Source organism: Rosa chinensis, chromosome 1 (assembly GCF_002994745.2).
Source record: "Rosa chinensis cultivar Old Blush chromosome 1, RchiOBHm-V2, whole genome shotgun sequence".
NCBI lineage: Eukaryota > Viridiplantae > Streptophyta > Magnoliopsida > Rosales > Rosaceae > Rosa > Rosa chinensis.
Genome location: NC_037088.1, coordinates 53,571,652 through 53,590,340, shown reverse-complemented (window position 1 = coordinate 53,590,340; position 18,689 = coordinate 53,571,652). Strand labels below are relative to the sequence as shown.

General features: G+C 35.1%; 2 protein-coding genes across 2 annotated transcripts; both read right to left on the bottom strand.

The window, feature by feature from the left end:
• Window positions 1–1,279: 1,279 nt before the first annotated feature.
• Window positions 1,280–2,882, bottom strand: LOC121051847. Its single transcript, XM_040515320.1, has 3 exons — window positions 2,831–2,882; window positions 1,701–1,985; window positions 1,280–1,602 (listed from the first exon to the last, which is right to left on the bottom strand). Exons 1-3 carry the CDS (start codon window positions 2,846–2,848, stop codon window positions 1,384–1,386), a joined length of 522 nt encoding a protein of 173 aa, XP_040371254.1. The 5' UTR covers window positions 2,849–2,882; the 3' UTR covers window positions 1,280–1,383.
• An 8,845-nt stretch (window positions 2,883–11,727) lies between these two features.
• On the bottom strand, window positions 11,728–13,326 carry LOC112169674 (NAC domain-containing protein 53). Its single transcript, XM_024306734.1, has 4 exons — window positions 13,164–13,326; window positions 12,233–12,498; window positions 11,868–11,954; window positions 11,728–11,739 (listed from the first exon to the last, which is right to left on the bottom strand). The coding sequence occupies exons 1-4, from the start codon at window positions 13,324–13,326 to the stop codon at window positions 11,728–11,730; spliced, it is 528 nt and encodes a 175-aa protein (XP_024162502.1).
• Between the last annotated feature and the right edge of the window lie 5,363 nt (window positions 13,327–18,689).

Here is an 18,689-nt window from a genome sequence, read left to right as displayed (position 1 = left end):
CTCGCCGGAACCTTACCGGACTTGGTCAGAATTCCCTAGGAGGTCGCTGGAGATTTTTGTTAGACCTCGACAGTCATCTAAGGTCCATAGGGAGGTCTCATAATAGGAGGGTTATTGACCCCAATAAAATCTATTATTACCCCGAATAAAAGTTTTATTGCCCCCATCAAAGGTTTTATTGAAGGTCAATATTTAGTGAAAAATGAAGATGTTTGTGATTTTGAAAGTAATAAGAGGTTTATTGACATTCTTTGGGTCTTAGATGACTGTTTTGAACTTAAAAACACATAAAATCTATTATTACCCCGAATAAAAGTTTTATTGCCCCCATCAAAGGTTTTATTGAAGGTCAATATTTAGTGAAAAATGAAGATGTTTGTGATTTTGAAAGTAATAAGAGGTTTATTGACCCCCCCCCCCCCCCCCCCAAGAAAACAAAAAAATAAAAGTTTTATTGCACCCCGGAAAAGTCGCCGGAGGTCCACGGGGAGGTAGCCGGATATCACATAAAAGTTTTAAGAGGTTTATTGACCCCCGAACTAGATCAAATCAATAGACGAATCGAATCTGTCCAACCTGAACAGTCCGTATTTATGATTAGTAAATCATGATTATGAATACCCAAACGATCATAAATTTGACTGAAAATTTGTAGAAGTGATATACCATAAGGACCTAGAAACTGAACGGTGGAGATGTCGATATGTGACGTAAAAGTTGGTCTAAAAGATGGTTAGCTTCTTATTTCCCACAAACTTAAAGAAAGACGTGCATTGCAAATTAACCTGTGCATTCAAACGCGCACTATCCTGAGCCCTCTTGATTCTAAGTTTCTAACCATCCATTTTTTATTTTGAAAGGGTTTCTAACCATTCATTATGTAAGTGCAGGGTTTCTAACCATTCATTATTTTTTAACCCGTTAGGTCTAGAGCGCTCCTCTGTGATGATATGAAGTAACAAAATTATAAGTGCAGGGGAACAACTGATTTAAAATAAAAAAGTAAGAGAGGCTAGGTAAAATGAAATTAACCCAAAGAACTACTACTCTATTGAGATTAGAACCCAAAATACATTTGCGTTGATATTAGAAGTGCCAAAATTATGAGTGTAAGGGCACAACTAATTTATAGAAAAGTCAGAAAAGCTTAGTAAAATGAAATTAACCCAAATAACTACTACCCAATGGAACCCAAAATACATTTACAATTACCTAACAACATGAGTGGGAGTGCAAATCTTTGTAGGACAATGTCACTGATTGTAATATGAGCCACATTCTTATCGGACCTCTTGTGGTTCACAACGCCTGCTTTGATATTGTGGTTCACCACCTTCATGGACTACTTCAGTGTTTGTATCGCCTCTTACTCCACTACTCCCATCACTGACCCTTCCTTATAACTTTAGTAGCTAGGTTGGAGTCTTTGGAAGGAATCAGTGCTGATTCTTCAGAGGAGTAATAATCCTCGTCAGCAATACATGTATTCAAAAACTCTGTAAGAGATGAATCATTGTCCACAAATGGAGATTGAAGCTCACTACATTCATTATAATGCAGAGCATCACCGAGTTCTGCAGAATCTTCGGTTTGAGGATGCACCTGGATTAGGAATCATAAAGAAACAAGCATTGATGAGTTTGGTGTTTGGACATACTTCTTGTGCTTCAGATCAATTTTGAATAGCATACCATTCTCACCTCCAAAATCGTACGAGCTGTAGCTCGATTTTGAAACTTAGCCATAGCATGTCTAACTGGTTTCTCATGATCATTGGTTGAAATTCTTTTCAGATGTCTAAGATATGAATCATCAGTCCCTAATGCACATTGCCACTTACTGCATTCACTGTAATAGACATTGGTGTTTGGATCATTTCCCAGCTCTGTGGATAATGGTGACTGCCGTACGTCGGGGCGGCACTCCTGTTGTGGCTCAAGTGGAGGAAAGAGTGAATCCAGATTTACTTCTGGCTGATCAAGTAGCTGAGTTAAGAATCACAAAAATAAGCATTAGTTCATACCTTTTGGGCTCCACATTAAGATCGTATATGAACTTGATTTTCTAAATTAGAGGCAACCATCATTGAGCATTGATAATAAGATCGTATAAGAACTTGATCTTCTAAATTAGAGGCAATCAGCCATCATTGAACATTGATTAAAAAACTTATCAAGGTTTACAACCAAAACTTATTGTATGTGATAAATACTCTAAAATAAGAGCAACTCCAACAGATTCTCTATATTTTGATTTTTCTCTACTTTAGGGAAAAATGAGCCTATTTTGCTCCAATAGATTCCCTATAACTATCTCTATTTTAGAGAAAGTGAGGAGAGAGAAAACCAAATTCCCTATATTTAAAGCAAACTCCAAAATTTTAAAGAAGAACATGAAGATTTTATAGATTACTGTAAACTAGGAAATCTGTTGGAGTTGGAGAAGAAAAATAGGCTAAAGGTTTGACTTTTGCTTCTCTATAATACAAAAATTATAGTGAAGCTGTTGGAGTTGCTCTAAACCGGCAATGATTGGAAAGTCTTTATAAATTTTATTGCAAAGTCTTTTTTCAATGTGGGACAAACACTGCACATTCTCACAAAAACCTCATAACAACAAGAAAAATAACTATTGTAAAGAAAAAGAAAGTGACAAAAGAGGACCAAAACCAAAAACTCTCAACCAAGAACATCATAAACAGGAAAACACCAATTAATGAAAACAAAAGTTAGAAGCCCCAATACATCTCTATGAATGAAAAATGAACAGCCTCATATAATATATAAATAGATTAATTGTTGATATGGATATCCATGCTTAACATTCTCACCTCTGGAACGTCCTCCATATCCAAATCATCAGAAGTAATTCCAGTATCGTCAACTGACTTTAACTTTAACCGACTCAATACTATGTCCCCCTACATGATCGATTAAGTCACAGTTCATCATGTAAACATAGTATAGCAATAAAAGAGCAAGTGATAAAAAACGAAACTGCTCTACATTATTAAGTTGAAAATCAATTGTCATATATATATAAGCTGACTTGGAACATCTAATGCACATATTTTTCTAGATTCTAACTTCTCTTTCTCGACACAGCTCTTAAATGCATTAAGTCTCGAACTGGAACTCTTCACATACCTAATATCATTTCTAATGCTAGCCACTTACCTCTATTATTGCTAGACCAAACCTCATAATGAGGTTTACAATGTGAGCTAAGCATCTCACATGCATATATCTGCCTTCGGAGATTTTTTTTTGCCCAACCACTCATTTTTTTAAGGTACACTCAATGGCATGCTTTTTGGCCGATGCATCGTAGACTTTTTAACAATGCAGAAAATTAGTATTACTAGGTTTCATAACCCACAAAACTGAAGAAAGAAGGATCACCTGGTCGGGAAGAAGAGAATACTCGTGTATAACCCATGCAGTCACCTGCCCTTTGGGAGAGCAATGGAATGTCATGTGCCTCAGTTCTCCAATGATCGACTTATCTGAAGCCCTTATTTTACGGCCACATCCAGTTTTCTTCCAGTAACCTTGTTTAGTTCTTCTGCCTCTCCCCCGATTGAAGAAAAACCACTCTTTATTCGACTCTATCAATGATAATGCTACATAGTGTAAGTACAAGATTTTGTACATGTTATTTGTTGGCATTCCCATACAAAGCTAGTGAAGTATATCATGACAATTCATCACTGAAGAAGCTGGAAAAGGGCCTAATACTGATCTCAAATACGTTACAGGTAAATGCATCTCATGAGTCAGCATATGCATTGGGATTGCAATCTGTGTTGCAATCCTTGAGTCAGTCCTAGGTTTTAGGAAGTTTTTGGAAAGTATCTTTCTATTCTTAAATTTTATTATGCAAAGATTTTTTTCACCAGTTAAAATCGTCCCATTGAAGACCTAATTGATTTAGGTCTGTTTATTTTAATTGGCAATCTTTTGTTAAAAAGATCTTTCCTAATAGGAATCAATTAGGGTTAGACGCATTGATTGTACACGATTCTTTCTCCATATAATTATGAAAATATGGTCTAGGTTTAGAGAGCTTTTAATTTGCATATCATATCAATTTGCATGTGATTGATGCATATATTGTGGGTCTAAACTCTCCAATTCAAATAGTGTTTAAGGAAAGGAGTTTAGGAAATCTTATCTGCATTTAGAATTGTTTTGAATACATATCAGATAAAAGATTGTGATTGCATATTGTTTTGAAAAACCTTTCCATGTTTATCTCAATCGGTGTTTAATGTGATTGGATTGAGGGGGAGTCTTTATCTTCTATAAAAGGTTTTGAAACTGCATTATGAGAAGTAGAGTTTTCTGATTGAGAATTTTAATTGTGCTGCATAGTCTGCACTAACTGTTTTACAAAACTCTCATTGTTTGTTTGATTGATTGATCATACTGCTTGTTCACTGCATTCATCACTTGCATATGTGATTGAGATCAGTGAGGCTTCAAGGCAAGATTGAATTTGAAGGCGTGTCCAGATTTCTTCATCTATACAGATTGCTTCATAGTTGTTTAGAATAGGTCTTTTACAGTTGTGAGCAAGTTAGCATTGTTGCTAGTCAATGTGGTTGTGTTGAATACCACTACTTATGATCTGTAACGATTTGATTCATATTGGATTTGATTCACGTGTTGGCTACGTTAAAAGCCACGCAGTGAAGTTTCCTCAGTGGAGAGGTTTACACTGCGTCAGCAATTCTTGTGTTCTTTTATTTGTGTTGTTGCTTGTTTGAATAACTGTCATTACTCAAACTCTATCAATTTTGTTCCATCCGGTAATTACAATTGGCATCAGAGCGGGTTCTAAAGCTTTTTAGTAGATCCGAGGACATGATGGAACATGAATGTGACAGAGCTGCTAGTTCGATAAAGTGTCCCCCATATTTTGATGGTGAAGATTACTCGCAATGGAAGATCATGATGAGGTTCAAGCCTAAGAAAAAGGTACAAAATTTTGCTATCTCTTCTGTTAAAATGAAAGATGTGGATGATAGTGATTCTGTGGATTTAGCTTTACTAACCAAAGAGTTTAAAAAATTTCTGAAAAATAAAAACTCTTATGGTAGTACTTCAAAAAGTATATCTGAATCAAAAAGGGGGCAATTATCTGAAAAACGATTTGACAAAAACCCAAAAGTCAATAATTTTGATAAAGAGAAAAGCGTTGTTGAAAAACCTATACGTTATGAATGTGGTGGTATTGGTCATATCTCTTCTGATTGTGGAAATAGAAAATATAGCTCACGAAATAACAAGGCTCTTAAGTCAACTTGGAGCGACAGTGAGGAAAATTCTCAAACTGAGAATGAAGAAGAGAATATTGCTTTCATCTCCTCACCTTATCATGAGGCATCTGACGATTCCAACAGTGAAGGTAAGATTTTTGATATATCAGATGATGTGACTAATGATAAGTGCAGGGAACTGTATAAAGCTTCAAGAGTGATGTTTAAAAGAAATCTTAAACTTGAGAACGAGATTGAGCAAATCAGAAAAGCAAAGATCAAGGCCGAGTTAAATCTTGAATCATGCAAAGAAAAATGGGAAGGTGAATGCTTTGCTTACACTGACAAACTTGATATTTTGCAGGATAAGATGAATTCCCAAAATTGGGAGGTGGAGCGTATTGAGTTGATTGACAGGATTAAAACCCTTCAGGTTGAAGTTAAAGCCCAATCAAATCTGAATATCTCACTAACCTCTAAAATTGAGAGTTTGCAGGTCAAGCTTGAAGAGTCTCAAGAAAAGTTCAACAAATTCTCAATAGGGTCAGATTTGGTTTCCAAAATGATTGGAATTGGAAAACCACACACCAACAAGAAAAGGTTGCGGCATAAAGGTGCAAAAATCAATCGTTCTAACTTTGTGAAAGGTGTGAGCTCAAGTGTGCACTCAAGCTCATCAAATGACCAAGAAACTCATCCCCCAACTCTTCCTCAAAAGCCTAAATTTGATTCAGCACCTCCACCTCATCAAAGGAGAACTCAGGTAAGTTCTGACAGTCACATCTCTGTGCGTCAGCTTAGGTATGTTCATAACTCAAAAAGTTTCACTCCCACTTGTCATTTCTGCGGAAAATTGGGACACATACGTCCTAGATGTAATATGCTCCGCAGGGTCACTCAAAATCAGAGGAAAGCATCAAAAATAGGCTCAACTGCATCGCTGCAAGCAGAGCTGAAAGAGCATCTGAAGTTGAATAGCAGGATTGCAATCCCCAAAGAGCAGAATTTGAAGCAGAAGCAAATCTGGATTAAAAAAGGTTCAAATAATTATTTTTCTGCTCATATGAATAATCTTGATAATATGCTTGAGCTTGCTTTCGTTCCTACGTACTGAACACAAATTGTCTAATTCGTTTACTAGGCCTTTAGACAGAACTCAATTTGAATCACTTAGAAGCACCGTTGGTGGATGCTCTAAGTATTGATACTCTCACTTCGCTTGATCCATTTTGCATGCATTCATGTTGTATGTCTTCATGGTAGTATAGGTGCATTATTATTTCCGTTTCTGCATTGTTAGGATCAGTTTCTGGAAATTCAAGATTGTGATTTGTATCCCTAAGTGTCTAACAGATTAATTTGAACTTAGATTGACGAGGGCTCTACTCCTTTTCTTAAATCTGTGTGCAATGAGCTGCTTAGCATGTTTTGAATTTGTTCCTGCATCACTCTGTAATTGTGAGCTTGAACAACATATTCTCTATCACCTTGAATCCTCACATGCACACATACTCTAAGTGGTGGTAAGTCATATTTGTTGGTTGGCCTGTTCTCAATACTCTTGTACGGAATATTTCCTTGTTTTTGCTGCTCCTTGAAAAAAAAAAAAAATGTTTTATATGGAGCATGGCCAGGCTATTGCCAAAGTAAACAGCCCTCGGTCGTGACGAACGATATGAGGATTGGGAAGAAACGGGAATGGTTTGGTCACCCCGGTGGATTATGAGACTATTGACTCGAGTAGATGTGCTCTTTGGGATGTCCTTGTTACATCTAGTACCCTAAAGTCATCTGACTTGGGAGCTGCTAGCTTAATACTCGTTACATGGGTCGTAGTCTTCTTGAGCAAAAATGTTACTTTGTGTGAAAGGCCAAAAGAAAAATTCAAAATCATGCCCTCACGGTGTTATAAGGGGGAATATAGTTTACGTGCTTAAATTTGTTTCGTATGTGAGGCTTGGTTTTCAGGTTTCCACAAATATTACACACCCCATCTTGAGATATGTTCACTCTTCACAACAAGCTAGAGGTATAGAATACTCGATCACCCTCTATCTTACCTTGTGATTGTCGGAATCAATTCACTCGTGTGAACTTATTTTGTTGCACTCTTGTTTATGATTAAGTGGTATTGCTCTTGTTGGAAAAGCTATGCGAATTAAATCTGTTCTTAGCATTTGGATACAACCCACTCATTGTGTGTTTGCATTTCATCCTTGCATCTCTCATCACATGATCACACTTAGGGGGAGTATTGATACTTGGGCTATCTTTCTCTGATTGATTCTTCTTGGGCTGGTGTCTATTGCGAAACATCTACTGGTGATCCTCCTTCTACATAGCTTCCGCTACATAAGTTGCATTTGTCATAAAAATGTCAATGTTGCATCGCTTTTTTGTGTGTTCCGTGATGATATCATATTTCTGATGTACATATACCAGAGATGGGTCTATCCCGTGGACAAAAACCGTGTAAATGATTTTGGTTTCAGTGGTGAAGCCGATCAGGTCACCGATCAGGTCATTGAATAGGTCACTGATTACTGAACATGAGAAGTTCAATGAATTTGGAAATGAAAGTGCCCTTGTATGACATGAAACCAAGCACTAATTGGGAGGCAATCCAATGAATGGATGAGGAGATGGCAACGGCATAGGAAACTTTTATGTTAAAAGGGTGTTATAGTTTACCTGAATCTTCTTTTCAATTTCATTGCTTCTTTTCTGGTTCCTTTTTATGTTTTTAGTGTGTGTGCAGGTCATATAGTTGAGGAAAGATAGAAGAAGATCACTGTTGACCGAAACAGTTTTTCTGGCTCACGGATCAGTTCATTTTGAACGGCTAGGGTTCACAGCTCACTTGGAATCAGAAGACGTGCCATACATGGATCAAAAGCCCCAGGAGTCTATTTTCCAATGGAGTTGACAGATAGAAATTCTGAGTTCTAATGAGTCTGCAGTCTCCAGTTGAGTACAGAAAGGTCAGGGCAGAAAACCAGAAAACTGGGCAGCTGAGCCACATAAAGCGTAAAACAGGGGATAATTCCCGGGGTCCAAATGAGACAAGCCTTATATGTATATGAAGCCCCAGATGTCTACTTCATTCATACCAAAGGGTTTCTGAATGTGACCCCTGTAGCTTCCGGTATTCATGTTTGAATGGACAAAGGACATTCTGTCAGCATTCTGACAGTTTTCTGTATTTTTTGCTAACTTTGCAGGTCTCTAGTTTTCACATCCCTTGGACTTAGAATTTGCGCCACATATGTACGGAAAGCCCTGAATATGAACTTTCATCTCCAAGTAGGATCTTTGGATTCCGATTCTGAATGGATGAGCTATAAGCCTCGGAAGTAGGACTGCTGCAAGGTTTTAGCTGAAATCAGTTTGTGACAAGTGATGTTTCCTATTGTCTTTGAGCATTATTGGAGTACCTTTGGAGCATGTTTGGCATGGAACTTATGTTAGGAAGTCAAGGCTTAATTAGCCTTGAGGTTTGTGTCTTTAGTTCGTCTCCAAAGGTTGCGTGCATTGGGAGGTCTACAAGAGGGAGCATTCTCTACTTTTCTTAACTATACTTGTTTTTGTTGTTTTCTTTTCTCTCTCTTTCTATACTTAAATCTTTTCATTACATGTGATTATTTGTCAAACATTGAGGACAATATTTGGTTTAAGTGTGGGGGGAAGAAAATTGAAACCTTTTTGCTATTTTTAGGTTGTTAGTTTTGCGTTTTCGATATATATATAAAAATTAAAAAATATATATATATAAAAAAAAAAAAAAAACGATATTCAGTTTTTGTGTGCTTCATAAGCTAGTTCGTTATCTTCCTCTATCTACTTGACAATGAATTCATGGATTGTTCTTGCAAGCTCTGGAGTTGGCTGCTGCATTAAATTTTGGAAAATTGGGAAGGCCATGCACATAGAGATTGATAGAAGTGGGAAGATACCAATGTTGAGGTTCTGAGTCCCATGCAGGGAATAAGACAAAGGAATATGATGATATCGGAATGAAATATTTGAAGTATGTGCTTTTGTTCCTTGTTGCATGCTCCTCTATTTATTCACTCAAGTACGAGCAGCACAAGAGCTGGTATTCTTGGGTTCATTCACAAGCTGTGTCTACATATTCGGTTTTATTATGTTGTGCTCTCACTTGTTCATTAACTACAAGCTGAAGGTTGCCTTTGTCATTCCTAGACAAAAAGGGGGAGAATATTGGTGAATTTGATCAACTTGTGCTTTGATTGTTTAAATCTTTTGATATTGATCTTGAAATTGCGTTGACATTCCTATGCCTTATCTTTAACTTGCTTTTTACAAGGTGTGTGTGATAAGTGTTACAGGAATTGCAGGCTTCTTCCTAAGTGAGGATCCTCAAGTACTTGTTGAGGGGGAGTTTGTATTAATTAGATGTGTTTTGTATAGGAATGCCAAAGGGGGAGATTGTAAGTACAAGATTTTGTACATGTTATTTGTTGGCATTCCCATACAAAGCTAGTGAAGTATATCATGACAATTCATCACTGAAGAAGCTGGAAAAGGGCCTAATACTGATCTCAAATACGTTACAGGTAAATGCATCTCATGAGTCAGCATATGCATTGGGATTGCAATCTGTGTTGCAATCCTTGAGTCAGTCCTAGGTTTTAGGAAGTTTTTGGAAAGTATCTTTCTATTCTTAAATTTTATTATGCAAAGATTTTTTTCACCAGTTAAAATCGTCCCATTGAAGACCTAATTGATTTAGGTCTGTTTATTTTAATTGGCAATCTTTTGTTAAAAAGATCTTTCCTAATAGGAATCAATTAGGGTTAGACGCATTGATTGTACACGATTCTTTCTCCATATAATTATGAAAATATGGTCTAGGTTTAGAGAGCTTTTAATTTGCATATCATATCAATTTGCATGTGATTGATGCATATATTGTGGGTCTAAACTCTCCAATTCAAATAGTGTTTAAGGAAAGGAGTTTAGGAAATCTTATCTGCATTTAGAATTGTTTTGAATACATATCAGATAAAAGATTGTGATTGCATATTGTTTTGAAAAACCTTTCCATGTTTATCTCAATCGGTGTTTAATGTGATTGGATTGAGGGGAGTCTTTATCTTCTATAAAAGGTTTTGAAACTGCATTATGAGAAGTAGAGTTTTCTGATTGAGAATTTTAATTGTGCTGCATAGTCTGCACTAACTGTTTTACAAAACTCTCATTGTTTGTTTGATTGATTGATCATACTGCTTGTTCACTGCATTCATCACTTGCATATGTGATTGAGATCAGTGAGGCTTCAAGGCAAGATTGAATTTGAAGGCGTGTCCAGATTTCTTCATCTATACAGATTGCTTCATAGTTGTTTAGAATAGGTCTTTTACAGTTGTGAGCAAGTTAGCATTGTTGCTAGTCAATGTGGTTGTGTTGAATACCACTACTTATGATCTGTAACGATTTGATTCATATTGGATTTGATTCACGTGTTGGCTACGTTAAAAGCCACGCAGTGAAGTTTCCTCAGTGGAGAGGTTTACACTGCGTCAGCAATTCTTGTGTTCTTTTATTTGTGTTGTTGCTTGTTTGAATAACTGTCATTACTCAAACTCTATCAATTTTGTTCCATCCGGTAATTACACATAGTATACAGAGCAGTTTGGTTAGAACTTGGACAGCTAATTTCATTTACAAATTCAGGGTTGGTGAAAAATGGAAATGACAAGAACAAAATAAAAAAATCAAAACCAACTACAGGTCTTGAACAAGAGAACAAAACTTGATTATATAATACAAACGAAGAAAATATTGCAAGTATTACCTGGTAATTCATGAGGCTCATATTGACATAAATCAATTTCCGGGAATAATAGCTTCTTCCGTAAGTAATGGTTCACCAGCCGCTCTTCTGATGGTTGGAACTTAAAGCCCTCTGGAAACGTCAAGGTTGCAGTCATCTCTGTCCCCTTCATTAATGAAGGAAAGGATATGTAATCACAAGAAAGAAGAAGAGAGAATAAGCAGAAGTGTTTAGGGTGTAGCCTTGTTGAATGTTGTGGTTAAGCACTCACAGCTCGTAGTAAGAAAGAAGAAATCAGATTCGGAGTTCGATGATGTTCTCATTATGTGGTAAGTGTATAAATTGGTATAGTTGTGTATGCATATCAGATACAAGTTCATATAGCTAGATTCATGACTGATATTATAGATCATTACAACTCCAAGCTGGGGATATAGTTTACTCTATGTTGAATGCTCTAAACTTTTATTTGTAAAACCAGCAACCAGCTAGCAAGCTAACACAAGCATGCCATCGTATCATAGGATCCTACTATTAGACTTTGATATCTCCTGGTTTGTCAGCAAATACAATTGTAAATATCATAAGAGAGTGAAATTCACAGTTTCACACTCCTCATTTTAAAATCCACACTCCATGTTTCCTTTTATAATATCTTAACATCACATGTTTACAATCCACACTACAAAATGACAAAACCGCATATCATAAATTAGCAGTCGTTATAATGTGTTTATATCAAGGATGTACTTTTTGCATTCTTATTTACACACAAAAAAAAACAAAAAGACTCGCACTCATCATTCTCACCTCAATATCAAATACAATACCTTTGTTACTATCTTCACGAGAACTCCCCACTGATTTCTGCTTTATGCGACAAAGCACTAAGTTCGTCTACATAATTAAGTTTCACAAAAATATGTGTTATATAGAAAGCATATGTACCTTATCATATTCTAAAGAGGACATTAATGTATTGGTACATCAATGATAGACTAACATTGTATGGCATAGAGACTAGCGCTCCATGTAGTCATAAACCAGCTCACAACCAAGCCGACCTAGTCTATTATTACATGCAGCAAAACTACCTTTATAATAAAGTGATCTACTTGATGTACTGATATATTAATATTCCAAAACTCATACAATATATAAGTATGATATACTACCTCGTGCTCACCCTCAGGAACAAAATACTCCTGCATAACCCAGTTAGTCTTTTCTTTACGAGAAGCACGACCTTTGTAGAATACTAGAAATCGTTTTCTGCCAATGACTTTAGACTTGTCATTAGTATTGACCACTGGTACTTCCTTGGAAGTTTCATGCCAATAACCCTTCTCTGTTTGTCTGTTGCTTCGATCGCTTGTCTTGTACTTTCTGCTATTCTCTGTGAAGAAGAACCACTCTTCACTGAACTTTACCACTGATAATGCTACATATAGGCATAGCACACATAATTTTGGTTAGAACTTAGACACAGGTACAAAATGAAAATCTACGGAATTATTAAAAGTGGTCATAAGAAATCTAAATCCAATTTCATGCTTTCAAACAGCACCCAAACAATATCAGAGGTTTGGTTGCATTTCTTATTAGAAGAAAAAAAAAAAAACAGAATCCTTCAAAATTTTATTGTGATGAGGATAGATCATGTGAAACGTTGGTTCTTAAATAACACTCCTGATAAAAGATAAAACTAAATAAATAATTAATTATAATAAAAGATAGATTATTGCAACTGTTGGTCTTCAACAAATTTAAATTTTATTGGAGTCGTCTTCTCACACCTCCCTGATATAAGGGATATCCTACTAAAGCCAACCTCCTCGTCAAAAGTAATCCAGACAGAACTACGTCAAAGCTGAAAGGAGAAGCGGCCTTTATTATAATGAATTGACAACTACAATAATCTATCTTTATCATAATGAATTGACCGCTTCCCTTTTCAGTTTTACAGAGTGCTTCCATGGAAGAAAAGGGGAAGAAGAGCAGAAGAAGAAGGGAAAGGAACAACTCGATCATCCATTTTTCCTTACCGATTCCGGCACCAAAGGAGTGATGGGAGGTAAAGAAAAAGTGCATTTTTGAATAGATTACCGGGCAAATCCCATGGCTCATGCTTGTATAAGTTGATTTCGGATATGAACCCAGAGTATCTGCCATCAATCTTCATCTTCAAAAATTTGATGAGCTGATCCTCACTTGGGAAGAACTTCATATCTTCCTTTACGATGATATAAGTTCCTCTGTCCATCTTCATCTCTACTCACTGCAGAAACTAGCTAGTGATCGATAGTTTATAGCAGAAACCTGAAGTGATATGGCTTTACTTTCTCTGGTTCTAAATAGAAAGAGAACAAAAAGGGACTTTATTTGTTAAACCCAGAACCTTTCTTTTCCCTCTTTTACAAGAACAGAAGGAAGGTTGACGGAGATAGCTCTGCCTCTTCAGACTTGGCTTGTGGGCCCTATAGGTCAGGAATGCACTTAATTTTGGCCATGGCTGTAGCAGATTGTTTAAGTCCCCATGCATCTTATATGGTATGGACGTATGGTTTCTATGCTGTATTAATGACGATGTGGGCTGCTTTAATTTAGAGTAACCATATTCCTATAGACTATTTGATCAAAGATGTTTCCTTTGCTTTTCATCATCATTTTACAAATTTATCTTTCCCTATATAATCACCTCATCTCCATACAACTCTAAAAGTAAGAGCATCTCTCATACCATCATTATATCTTTTTTCACTCTTTCACACACTATCCCTACTCCCTAAGTGCCCCAAAAGTCCACCCGTAACATACAAAATCTGTCATATTTTGTAGGGTTTAATCACTATTTTTACCCATTATTACCTATTCTAACCTATACCATCATTTCCTTACTTTTTCTCTTGGTTTTGGGACCTAAACGTACTCTAACACTCCACCTCTTTACCCCTTTCCTTTCCTTTCCTTTCCTTTCCTCCAAGAGACATAGTTACTCCATTTGCCTTTCTTCATCATTTTGCATCTCGCTCTCTTCCTTATATAAACATTCATTCATTACACTCTTTAATAACCACCAATACGACCCATTAAATATTTACATATCTTCTCTCTCCATCTCCACCTTCCAAAATTCGAACTCATACTCCCCTTACTACTCCATCTTCCACCACCAAAAACTCTATCACCACCACCATAAACTCCATCACTACCACTCAAAATAAGTCAAATGAGCATTATATCTTCATCACAATTCCATTTATCACTACCATCAACAAGTTCATAATCTTTTTATTTTACCATCAAGGAGGACAAGGAGAAACTAACCATTAATTTGTCAAGCTTCAACTAGTTTATTATTTTCTTTAACTCTTTAATTTACCTTGATATATGTTATAGATTTGATGTTAATTTGTATGATTATGAGTGAGTACGTAGTTACTTTGTTATGGTAAAACCCTAGCCAATCTTGTATGAATTGATGCTATAATACGATGTGGTGCAACTTTGATTAACATGCCTACATGCTAGTTCAAAAGTTGAATGCATATGCTTATGCTCTACCACTTTGAGTATGTGTATTTGCCATGTCATGGTATAATATTTAGAGCTTGGTAACCTTTGAATGTTAAAGCATGAAAACACACTAGGTGTGCATGTAGGGGCTGTGAATTACAATTACTAAGAAATAAGTTTATTTGGTTTACATGATTTCTTCATCTCCAAACTTTATGCTCTTAGGGTAATGCACTATATACCTAACCGGATTATAATGTATGACTTAAGTAGTTAAATACTACACTCGAGAGGGATTGCTTGATATCACAAAAGAGCCTGTCTCTTGTCATGCCCTAGAGAAATGCAAGGAGAGAAATTTGTTAATTGATTTAGTATCATTCATATTGAAATGTATCAAACTTGCAAGGGGGTTAACGGTAGACAATTCAAACCCTAACTTTCATTCATTAGATCACTAGTTTAATTTAGAGTAATTTAGTTTATATTTGAGTATTTGAGCATCTAGTTTAATTTGGTTCACCACTCTATTAAACATACAATTTCACTACCACCAAATCCACATACCTACCATGAGCCTAGATTTCCTTGTAAACTTAAGTTTGTGTTTGTACATTTGCATATTCTAGCTCTTCTTAATTAGGTTAACACCCTAGGTAGTGAAATATCTAATTCTCGTGAGTTCGGCAATATTTCTTAAATCTCTATACTATTACCCGTACTCTTTATACTTAAAGTGGCTTCACTATTAACATATTTTTGTCATATGTCAACATATTTGAGAATTTCTAATACTGATGTTGGTGTACACTAAAAAGAAAATAGGACAAATCTCGGTCACACGAGTATGCCTCTAAAATCTTAATTAATGTTGTTTGCGGATAGTGATGTGGTAATAATTAATAACACTGTTGGATACTGAAGTTCACTGTATCTCCCAATCTCACACGTTTCCTCCAGTATTATATTAACTTGGGCTTGTTCTTTTTCTGTCTGTATTTCTTTTGTCTTCCACATATATATGCAAACCAAAAATTGAAGCCGGACTATGAGAAGGGATAGTGGAAGACGCCAAGAAAATGACACTCCCTTTGCAAGCAGCACATTGATGATTAAAAATTTGCAACTGATAATTGGTGATGGATTACATAGAGAATATACATCAGACAAACACAAGATAGTTATGAATAGCAGAAGAGATAAGTAGAGATGCTGGCCTACTTTGTTAATTTCAGTCTATGGACTATTTATATGTCACTCTTGCTTAATCAGACCTGGACAAGTAATCATCTGCTGCTTTACTACTAGCCATTACTATGCTAGCTTGGTGAACAGAAATGTATATTCTAATATGGGTATTCAAGGGTTAGGGCCGGTGTGGGTGAGAGTGTGACTGTGTGAGAGTAGTACCGAGTCTGCAAATGTAGGGATAAAAAGTAGTGGGAACAAAGGAGAAAGTTTTGTTGTTAATTGTTAATTTGTTATGATCCAGCAAAGTGAGTTTTTTTTTTTTATGACCTCCCAGTAAAGTGAATTTGATCGGCAACTATTAGCCTATATATCTTTTTGAGAGGAAACTGTTGAGTAGCCTCCTTATATTATTTATATATTCTCACTAGATACTATGTACTTAATGAAAATTGTAAATTAATATATAAAAAATAACATTATTGATGCTCTCCAAAAATCACGGGTTCCTATTTTTAGAGTAGAGAGAATTCCATAAATTGTCACTCAACTATGACTCATTCTACTCTTTGGTCACTGAAGTTTCAAATATATCACTTTGGTCACTCAACTATTACACTGTCAATCACTTAAGTCATCAAAAGAGTATTTTTTATAATAGTGATTGACAGTGTAATAGTTGAGTGACCAAAGTGATATATTTGAAACTTCAGTGACCAAAGTGTCGAATGAGTCATAGTTGAGTGACCATTTATGAAATTTTCCCTTTAGAGTATGATGATTGATTTTTCCACTCTCATATTCCCACTTGCACTTTTTTCAATTTATTTAAAGGAGTATATATAGTCACTTAACTATAACTCATTCGATACTTTAGTAACTCAATATTCAAATATATCACTTTAGTCACTCAACTATTACTCTGTTAATCACTTTAGTCATTTTACTAAATCCTCTATTAAATCTCAGTTAAATAGACGATATTTTTGTAAATATGCATTATTTAGAGGGTAATTTTATCAAAATCTCACTTTAGCCACTTATCTCAATCATTTTAATTCAAACTTCTCAATTTTTTACGATTGGATCGATGGATCAAAATATCCTTGATATTGTGGCAAACTTTTTTTTTTTAACGGAGTAATTAAAGTGAATAACAGAGTTAAAAAGTTGAGTAACCAAAGTTATATATTTAAAAAGTAAGTGACTAAAGTATCGAACATGTAAAAGTTGACTGACTATTTGTTATATTCTCCCTTTATTTAATGATAAGTATTCATAACTTGTATTTCAAATGTATTCTTGAACAAATTGTTGGTAAATGTCTCAATTAATTAGTTAAACTCTTCATCTCCCCTCATCATAAAATAGAAAATGCACAAATAATTAGACCTATTTATGGAAGTTCTACAATACATTAATATACCGGTACATCAAATAAACTTAGTTTGATATAAAGGTAGACAAGTTTGATATATAAATAAAGTTGTCTCAAATGAATCTATCAACATATAGAGTTGGTCTACCTCTTAATTGAACCACTATACTTGATGTATCAATATATTGATGTATCATAGACGAACCTACCATAGTAATACATTCACTGTCTTCTATTTTAGACTCATATTACTTCAACTGTCGCCTTCTGAACTTTAACTAGTGATATGAGCTCAAATGATACTACAAAACCAAAGATTTAAATTACATGTCACCACACTAAAACGTAACTTGCAAAAATGATTTATACTTCTTTTGTTCTGCACTCTATTACGTACTTTATCACTGCTTAATCATCATACACAGCCGTCAACTATAGCTGCAGACTAGTTGATTGATAGAAGAAAGAGTGTATAGGAGTATGGTTGGGGATCAACAAGTTGCGAATTCACAATTTTTGTTAGTTTGTAACCTTCACCCAAAATCGACGAGTATAACCCATTACGCTCATTAGGCAATGCAATGGATCCCATGCCAACTTTTTGGTGTTGAAAATTTTTTGTTGAACCTTGCCATAGAAGAAGTTAATGTATATTACTAGAGAGATTCTTATGTAGACCACACGTACCACATGTCTAGCAGGGCTGATCAATCAGTGCATATGGAAGGGGTATTTACTTTATGTTTCAGAATAAACTTAAAAAATTTCTGGATTTTGTTTGGGCAGCCCACCGCCACTTGGTACGTTTGTCATATGTAAGAATTTCTCAAATTATCAAATGAGCATTCATTATAGTTTCTTTAATAAATATTTATTATATGAATTCAAAAGTTAAAACCTTTATAGAGTTCCAACATCTTCTCTATGATCATATTCTCTATAATTTATTATCAACAATAAATATGATATTATTTTTTAAATTTGACAAGTGTAACCAAATAATTAATGATGGAAATGAATATAATTTGAAGAGAGAAAAGTTAAAATATTTATAATTTTTTCATTTAGAGTTCCAACATCTTCTCTATCATATTCTCTATAATTTATTATCAACCATAAATATGGTATTACTTTTTAAATTTGACCAGTGTAATCAAATAATTAATGACGGAAATGAATATAATTTGAAGAGAGAAAAGAGAAGAGGGTAACAAATTTTAAAATGATGATTCCCTATAGTTTTAGAGTTTGCAGTAAATATATACGCATATAAATGCCTCATTTGGTTCACGGAAAGTCTTTCGCATGAGAGGGGAAATGAAATTTTTCAAGAACTTTCTATTATGATGTTTGTAACATAAGGAAAGTTATCAGGAAAGTTATTATAAAGTTTGTAATTAATATAATAAAATAGTTGTTATTGTGAGTAATAAATATAAGGAAAGAATGAAGAAAAATGATTTATTTGGAGTTTGGAATGAACCATTTTTCTCCTTATTTTCCTTTCCTTCAATAAAGTATTTACCCTCCTTTTGTATTCCAAAACGCAA

Excerpts from the sequence above, each read along its gene's own strand:
- LOC112169674 (XM_024306734.1), bottom strand. The coding sequence starts at position 13,326 with ATGAAGATGGACAGAGGAACTTATATCATCGTAAAGGAAGATATGAAG. Across the intron at positions 12,499-13,163 it reads TGAGCCATGGGATTTGCCCG|CATTATCAGTGGTAAAGTTC; the intron begins GTAATCTATTCA and ends GCCTATATGTAG. Across the intron at positions 11,955-12,232 it reads TTCCTGAGGGTGAGCACGAG|ACGAACTTAGTGCTTTGTCG; the intron begins GTAGTATATCAT and ends TTAATTATGTAG.
- LOC121051847 (XM_040515320.1), bottom strand. Across the intron at positions 1,603-1,700 it reads CAGCTCGTACGATTTTGGAG|GTGCATCCTCAAACCGAAGA; the intron begins GTGAGAATGGTA and ends TTCCTAATCCAG.